Below are 8,206 nucleotides of genomic sequence, written 5' to 3'. Positions count from 1 at the left end.
CGCCATTCCCTTTCCCTACAAAAACCACCACCAAGAAGCTCTTCATTGCACGCTATACTGCCAATGCGTTTCACATAAAACAGCGTACATCCGCTCCGTGTTTTCCTGTCACGCATACCTCCTCTCTCTAGAGGCGTCAGCGCAGCTCCTTTATCTCGGCGTATATACGCGGAAAAGCCCGGCAACAAACAGAGAAGCAGAAAAAGAGCGCATGAAACAAAAGGCTCGACTTCGCGTCGCGTCGTCGTCGTGGTGATATTGGGGATGCAGGCGAGCGCGACGTCATTGCTGGGCACGCCATCGCGACCCCGTGATAAGAGGCGGGCTCCCCGTGCGCTCTCAGGTGAAGGGGGCGGTGACACGGCGCACATCACACTACGAAGATAGAGGACGACTCCGCTGTCGTGCTGCTGTGCAATCGCGCTAGACGGGTAGCACAACTACGGGTCGGAACTATCCATACAGGATGGGCAAGCGGCGAGACTACTGGGATTCGGCGACGAAGTGGCTCCTTGTATTTCTAGCGGCTGCGTGCTACCGGTGGACTACTCCGGGTTCAGGTGTGTTCCGAGGACCTTTGAGCTGCTATCGTGAGTCGGGTTTTTCGGTAAGAAGGCAAGGCTGAGAGGGAGAGAGATTGACTTTAGATGGGCAGTTCGCCTCGGCAGATTGACCTCAAGTGATTATTCAATGAGTATTTCCGTTCTTTTACTTCGCGGTGGACCAGCTGTTCTGTTTGAGACTGATACATATTTCGGCTGCTTGATTCTGGAGTTATTTAAGCGGACAGAGAGCGAAGGCATGATCTTGTCACCCGGCTTCGGTTCTGGGAAGCAGAATCGGTTGGGCTGAAGTGGCACAAACTGCTCCGTTATAAAGACCGAAAGTGAACCGAGTCTTTTAAGGTCTGCGGCAAGCAAGAAACCATTAATTTACTTGAGCCACTGTTGTCTTTTGCATTTATTCATTACGGTTAGAGCAGTTCAGTGCTTCTATCGGATGATGCTGCTTGGGCCGGCAGGGTTTACAGGTGCTAATTGGTGATGAAATATTACGTCTATATGCCTTAATGGGGAGTGATGCTATTGAATGCTCAAACTTGAGGTCAGATCGTCACAGCGTTTCATCGCCTCTGGGCAGTGGCTGATATTCCGGTCATATTATCTTTGTTTTGGGGTTATCGGGCAAGAGGTGTGAGGAAACGCACTTGTCAGGACGGCTTGCCGCCAGACAACGCTACAGAATTTCAAAGTGCTAGCAGCAGGTTACAAAATGACGTGTAAGTCACTCTTATGCGGAGGGCAAGCAACAAGATGTCTGGCCCACCAACTAATGCGTGTTACTCTTAGCAAGATTTATTCAATCCTATCACTCATCCCCCCCCCCCCCCCTCCTTGTCATCCCTGTGGTCTTCCGAGTGTGGCAGCGAAGAACGATATCTTAGAACTGGGCGAGACGGTTCATGGTTTTAAATTTACAACTGTCCCGTCAACCTCTTCTCTCGTTTGTCTTGCGCGTTAGCGCAATTTTTTGTCAATTAAAGAGGTAGAGCCTGAATGCACCCTCCAGCGAGCGACTTCGCGATGCTATAATTTTGTTTTCTTGTCATGTAGTAGCGTGCGATGCAAGAATTCTTTCGATGTTCTCCACAAAAGTGCGAATTCGTTAAGTTAAATTAATGAACTATTCTCTCCTGACATCGTTGTGCTATTCTAAACTACCCATTGCATGCTGTAAGCTGCATAGCTATTTTCTTTGTAATCCTTGTCAGGCTCAGCTCTTTCTTATTCGATTTGTACGATTCCGCTCACGATTAAAGACCGAATTCAATCGAGTTTCATCCATTTCCTCTGAAATAAGACGGCTTTCTGATCTGGGAAAATTCGGAGTCAAATGCTCATGTTATTCAGGAACATCTGCAGTGTTAAAAAAAAAAAACTTTTCTTGGCCATATCTCCTGTCTAAGAAACCATTTTTCGTTAAACTTCGCGAGAATATCTAAAACAGAATGTGTGTTAAAACGGATGCTTGGGCGAGATGGTAAGTCATTTTAAAACAGAACAGCACAACGCCCACTTTGACAGGGACTACGAGGAAGACACGACACAGATGAGCGCTGACCTGCATCTGATGTTTATTGATTAGAACGAGGCATATATAAAGTTCCAAGAGGTAAAGATTGCGTAAGGGACCCTTCTATCAAACTGTACCAGAATGAAGACAAGTTTTTGGTTTCCACATGTGTGTGATGTGACAGTTTGAAACTATTAAAGGAGTGTCGTGTTGTCAATAAAGTTAGTCGCGAGTCTGCGCCTGTTGTGTTATCTTCTTGTCCTTGTCTTTTTGTGCGCAGTACCACCCCTCTTGTATTTACCATGATTGACCGACTAGCCCAACAACGAACGCTCTTAAACTATAAAGTTCCAACATGAAGAAGAAAACACACAATCATTCATAGAATCAAATCACTCAAACATGCTGCGCAGAACAGGGACGATAACTGAGATCATAATGCCAGTGTGTCCAGTATCACACCGACATATTACGGCATAAATAAAGACAGACATTCCAAAGAAAAAAATTAACTCTTTAGTTTAACGCCATAAAGCGACTCAGGCTCCGAGGGACAGCGTAGTGGAGGGCTCGGGATGAATTTAAACCACATGGGGTTCTTTAAAGTGTGCCGACAACGCACTGCACACCGGCGTTTTTGTATTTCGCCTCTCTCGATATGCTGCCCCCGCGGTCGGGATCGAACCCGCGTCCTTGGGATAAGCAGCCGAACATCAAAGCTACTGTGTCACCGCACCGAATCACTCTCTCGGGTGAGAACACACCTCTGAAGAAGAGGTTTGGGAGTTCAAACTTTCGCTGTCACCTGTGGGTCATGGGGGAGGGTGTGGAGTTCAGCATTGTTTCTCACGTTGCAATGAAAGCAGCGAACTGGGCAAGGTAACTTTCGTTTTCTCTCCTCCCACTTCCCCCTCGCCTCACTGCAGCACGATTGGAGGCAGTGCCTTCATTCAACGCCAGCGCCGCTTGCAACGGTGGCGTGTACATCGCCACCAGGCAGGGCTACCTGCACGGGCCGTCGTACGCCAGCGCCGAGTTCAAGCAGGTGGCCGATGGCCCCGGAACCCGCCGCTGTTCCTGGACCCTGGACACCAACACCTCGACTAAGGTGCGAGGTCATGGATAGGCGGGTTCACTTATTTAGCCCATCCTCTCGTTTCAGGTCAACGCGTAATCGCGTAGTAGAGAGAGTCGGAGTGGCTTTGAGTTCGTCACCATGTAAACTCAAAAGTCTGAAGCGATTCGAGTTATACAGTAAGCTTGTCTTTGTGAGCACAAAATACCTTGTTAGTACTGCACTGTGACGGCTGCTGTGACAGCCGCAGTTAGCTAGAGTAACAGCCTATACTCCTACGCTATGGCGACGCTATTTTTCCGTGCGCACTCCACACCTTTGCCAGTCTGCGTAATAGGAAAGCTGGCAAGAACTTATACAGGGGGTATAGGCACTGCTAGGCACAAACGACGACGCCTTGTAGCTTTCACGAACAGTGACTTCCTATACCCACCGTACTACTGCCGCCGTGTGCGCCGCACACATCACAGACAATGTGACAAAGGCAGCAAGAAATTCACGCTTTACGGGAGCACAAGGTGTCGTTAATGGTCTAACCTTACTGAATATCGCATGGCATTGGCGCATTCGGACGCAAACCTAGGATGGCATATTATAACCATTCTAGTCCTTTAGAATATTTTCTTCTCATCGGCCACCACACCGACTGAAACACAGATGGTATAATATTGCTCCACCCAGTGGCGAAGGGCAGAAATAAACGACTCAAACAGAATTCGAATAGAACACCTACGTTCTAAGCGCTAGTGTTGATATAGTAGCTCTAATAGGGGCAAATAAATATTATACTGGCCATGACTTCAAAACACGGAGGAGGAGAAGGAGGGACTTTAATGGAATCAAAACAGGGTTACTTCATTTAAATACCTGCAAATTCTTTAAGCGTTTCATGTTGAACTGTGACGAGTATAATGACCTAATCAACTAGTGCATGAGTACTCGCGCATTCGGCAGGTACACGACATGCTCTGTACGAATCCCGTACCTCGTTTTTTCTTGTTGTTTTTCTTTGAGGTGAACAGCCTCCTGTGGTGGTTTTCTTGAACGTTTTCTGCCGATGCATGTCGTTGCCTTTCCCTTTAAGCCTAAGCCGACAGTCAGCGCTGTTATAGTCGGGCGATATTCCTGCGCCATAATCTCCTCATGTTAATGTATATGTTCTTCAAACGTTGCCACAGCAAACCCAACCCGTTCTGTATCATATTCCTGCAGTGTAGCCGTACACTCAATCTGGTTAATCTGGCTAGTAACTGGAACTTGGTGCTCCAATTACTAGCCTTCAGAAGTTCCACCGAAATATGTGCAACCTTGTTCCAGATAAATATATAAATCAACAAAATATGTGGAACCTTGTTCCAGATAAATATATAAATCAACAAAATATGTGGAATAACGTTCCATTCTGATACAGAAGTTTGCTGTAGAACAGCGTTACACATGCGCGTATCTGGAGTACCGTTCAGGCTATATTCTGAAATTCTGAAGATCATAATGTGGAACCACGTTCCTGGTAGCCTTCTTGTGCGGATGAGCCTCTTCCGTACAGGGGGTTTCACCTAAGGCTTCACACAATTTTAAGAGCGTTAGCTTTTGCTCAACACGTTTCGAGATTTCGTGGGGTCTGCTACCACCCTTGATAGCAGCGCCATTTGTGGCAGCAACTACTCATCACGTTTTGAGATTTCATGAGGTCTCCTACCGATGGATGGATGGATGGATGGATGAATGGAAAACGCTGAACCATTTAAATCGGGCTGTGGCTCAAGCCACCTAGCCATGACTTATGAAATTTTACTCTTGTCTTTATTTTAGCCACCAATCAGATAACCTTCGCTTGGTTACCTCTACCCGCTTAAAACCTACTTTCCCCTCACCGTCGCTAAACCCCAATGCCTTAGATAAGTCAGCCCCGCTGCTTCCCATTGTAAGGTGAAGCCCTTTACAGAAAAGTACCAAGTGTTCAGCCGTTTCCTCCTCCTCTCCGCACGCGACGCACAACTTGTCTATCTCGTGGTAACTGACTCTATATGTCTTAGTCCTCAAAACTCCCGTCCTGGCCTCAAACAACAAAGAGCTTCCCCTACAGTTATCATAGATATTTTCTTTGGCAATTTCCTGCTTAAATATCCTGTATGTTCCCAGTGTCGATTTCGTCAGTATCCCTGCTTTCCACAGATCTCTCTCTGTTTCTTTAACCTTTTTCTTAACCACCCTGAGATCAAAGCGCCATCGATCTGTGGCTGGAACTAGAAAACAGCGCATCTACAATAGCATTGTAGAAACCAAGACCTACTTAACTAGAGACCTGCACATTTGGCACTGCTCCAGCGCGCACCTTCTAGTTCATGCCTTTTGCCGCTAGGGAAGGGCAGCTACGGGCGGCGTGACGCTAAAATTAACCTGTTCAGCTAGATGGCGTCGATTATTTTACTTCAAGGATGTAACAGTTGTGTCATTTGTCTACGTTTTGAGTATTCATGATTCATCTATTGCCTTAGCAAAGATGCCAGAAAGTTTCACGCATGCATGCGCGAAAACTGAATATTCCCCGCTAGGATTTAAAGAAATGTCGTATTTGCATCGTTCATTACTAGGTTTCAAAACATTAAGACAGGACAAATGCACAGGGAGACAGTTAGAGGAGAAAAATCATTTGTTGAAAGCAGACGCAGATGATGATCCTGACAGACTAACAGGTCAATCGAGCGTCCTCTACAGCCAAAAAGTTAACGAAAGTTGGCGCACGCAGTCCCATAGGACTCCGCCAAATGTGCAGGTCTCTACTTCCGTAGGTCTTGGTAGAAACAGCCACCTGCCGCGCGCCAAAGATGACGTCACGGTCCAATATGGTGGATAGAGGTGGAACTACGTGAATATGACGTCAGGGGACGGAATGTCGGCATAGTTTCAGTTTCTCGAATTCAAGATGGCGGCCACTAAAATTGGTTGTGCCCTCTAGTCCACCCCACCTCGCCAAAAAATATCCTAAAACGGGTAGGAAATCTGTCCCGTTATGGGACAGCTAAGATTGAATGTTTAACTTTTTAACTATTACTGTTAGGCTCCTTAATTATCGAGAGGCGTGTCACCCACCGTAAGCAATATCAAAATCAGTTTTTAGAATTTCGAAAACGCGGTTGCCGTCGGCGCTCTGGACGAACAAATTTTGGCTATTTCGACGAGTTACGTGCCCTGGAGAGGTTGCTTTGCTTGCAAGCTTCTCGCAAGCGCATGTATTTTGGCGCGATGTAGTTAAAATTAGTTGGTCCGTGTGTTTTTTTGGGGGGGAAATGCTCGCAGGTTGTGCGTCTGGTGAGCCAGTATTTCGCGCTGGACGACAACTGCCTCGATAGCGTCCTTCGAGTGCACGATGGGGACTCTCGTGCAGCTCCCCTGCTGGCAACACTTTGTGGCGCTGATGCGCCCGCCGAGCTGATCACTTCGACGGGAGCCGTGCACCTGGAGCTCGAGTTCCGCGCCCTGCACACCGCAGAGGGGTTCATGTTCTACTTCGAACACGCCTATAGGGAGGGTAAGCCTGAGAAGGCTCAATGCCGAGCCAAGTCTTGCCTCGAGGTTCTGCTAGACTTACTGGCACCTACAACGGCACGCCCTTGCGGCGGTCCTGGATATAGGCGTTGAACTCGAATGGGTATATGCGTTGTAACTGATTCTTTGGAGCGCTGTGCTTTGAAACTCTCGCCGATGGACTCTGTAGCGCCTTCAGTTGGAGTTAATTGAAGGGAATGGAGGCTTCGCATATCGGCGAGGAATATAAAAGCCTTTAAGTGGTAGCTAAAAGACCGTCACCTGAAAACGCGCTGACAATACGACATATGCAAAAACACTGCAGAAGTGTGTTCTGTATCGTGAGTTCGGTGTCCTTGAGGTATTCTCGGTGTCTTTATGAAAAAAAAAACCAAAAAATAAATTGTCTCACCATGTTTAAGGTTACACTAAGAAATGGAATCATTAAGATTGGTTTGGTTCATAGGGGTTTAACGCCCCAAAGCAACTCAGGCTATGAGGGACGCCGTAGTGAAGGACTCCGGAAATTTCGACCACCTAAGGTTCTTTTACGTGCACTAATATCGCACAGCACACGGGCCTCTAGAATTTCGCCTCCATCGAAATTCGACCGCCACGGCCGGGATCGAACCCGGAATCATTAAGAGGCTCGACACACATGTCGGTCACGAAAAAAGTACTATAATTATTAGGGTGCCGCGCAGGCCACATCGTCCCTAAATAATTCTTCCTAAGCGTCCCACAAGCGCGCATGCATTAAGTGTACAACATCTAACTTCTGCCGTTCCCGCAATTTGAATTCTGTGCTCTATTTCCCTTATATCTATAGCGCCTTCGTGAGCGAAGCTCCGCCTGCCAAGAGTTCCGTTCAGTAGTCGTTGCCCATTATAAGGACAGAATTAGAGAGTGCGCGCCCCTAAAAAAAGGCATATAGACTGTCTATATCTATAGACTTATTATATACACTTTTGCCTCCTTATAGAGATTTCCTTTTGCCTATTCATATTCTAAAGCCTGTCTATAGATAACCGTCTACTAAAAGTGTATTGTCATAAATATATAGATTGTCTATAGACGGTCTATAGGGTCCGTATTTCCTATAGACCAGTCTATATAATTTGTCTATACAGGTAATCCATAGTTTTAATGGACAAAAGTCAATCGACAGTCTATAGACTGTCTAAAGAAATGTTTGTAAGGCAGGTGCCGACTGCCGCTGACGTCTCAAGGACGGCTGCTCTCCAATGTGTACTCAAAAGTTCCTTGTAGAAACAAGGAAATGTTAGCTTCGCTTGTGAATTCAACGCGCCGCTTATCCTTGAGAAAATGTAAGTAAACTGTGACTAAATGGATAACTCAATCTTCGGGAAGAACAATTAGTCCCTGGAAAAGCCAATTAAGGCTGGTGATCCCTTGGTGGTCCCATGACCGCTTTCTTAGGGGCTAATGGCTCTGCAACGCAGATAATTCTCAAATGATCAGTTTTTGTGCCATGTTTAACATGGCTGAAGCAGGGCTGTACAGCTTGGC

General features: G+C 46.8%; 1 protein-coding gene across 2 annotated transcripts in view; it reads left to right on the top strand.

The window, feature by feature from the left end:
• Positions 1 to 341: 341 nt before the first annotated feature.
• The window catches only part of LOC144109914 (serine protease 33-like), a 29,426-nt gene continuing 21,561 nt past the window's right edge, over positions 342 to 8,206 (top strand). The window contains exons 1-3 of one of the 2 annotated variants that reach the window (XM_077642681.1): positions 342 to 560; positions 3,000 to 3,181; positions 6,449 to 6,680. In XM_077642681.1, coding sequence (XP_077498807.1) covers positions 467 to 560; positions 3,000 to 3,181; positions 6,449 to 6,680 — 508 coding nt within the window. In that variant the 5' untranslated portion in view covers positions 342 to 466. The remainder of the gene's footprint in view (positions 561 to 2,999; positions 3,182 to 6,448; positions 6,681 to 8,206) is intronic. The other variant, XM_077642680.1, reaches the window with a different exon arrangement.

Source organism: Amblyomma americanum, chromosome 11, assembly GCF_052857255.1.
Source record: "Amblyomma americanum isolate KBUSLIRL-KWMA chromosome 11, ASM5285725v1, whole genome shotgun sequence".
NCBI classification, from domain to species: Eukaryota; Metazoa; Arthropoda; class Arachnida; order Ixodida; family Ixodidae; genus Amblyomma; species Amblyomma americanum.
The sequence above is the reverse complement of the archived record's forward strand: the minus strand, read 5'-3'. Positions and strand labels throughout refer to the sequence as shown.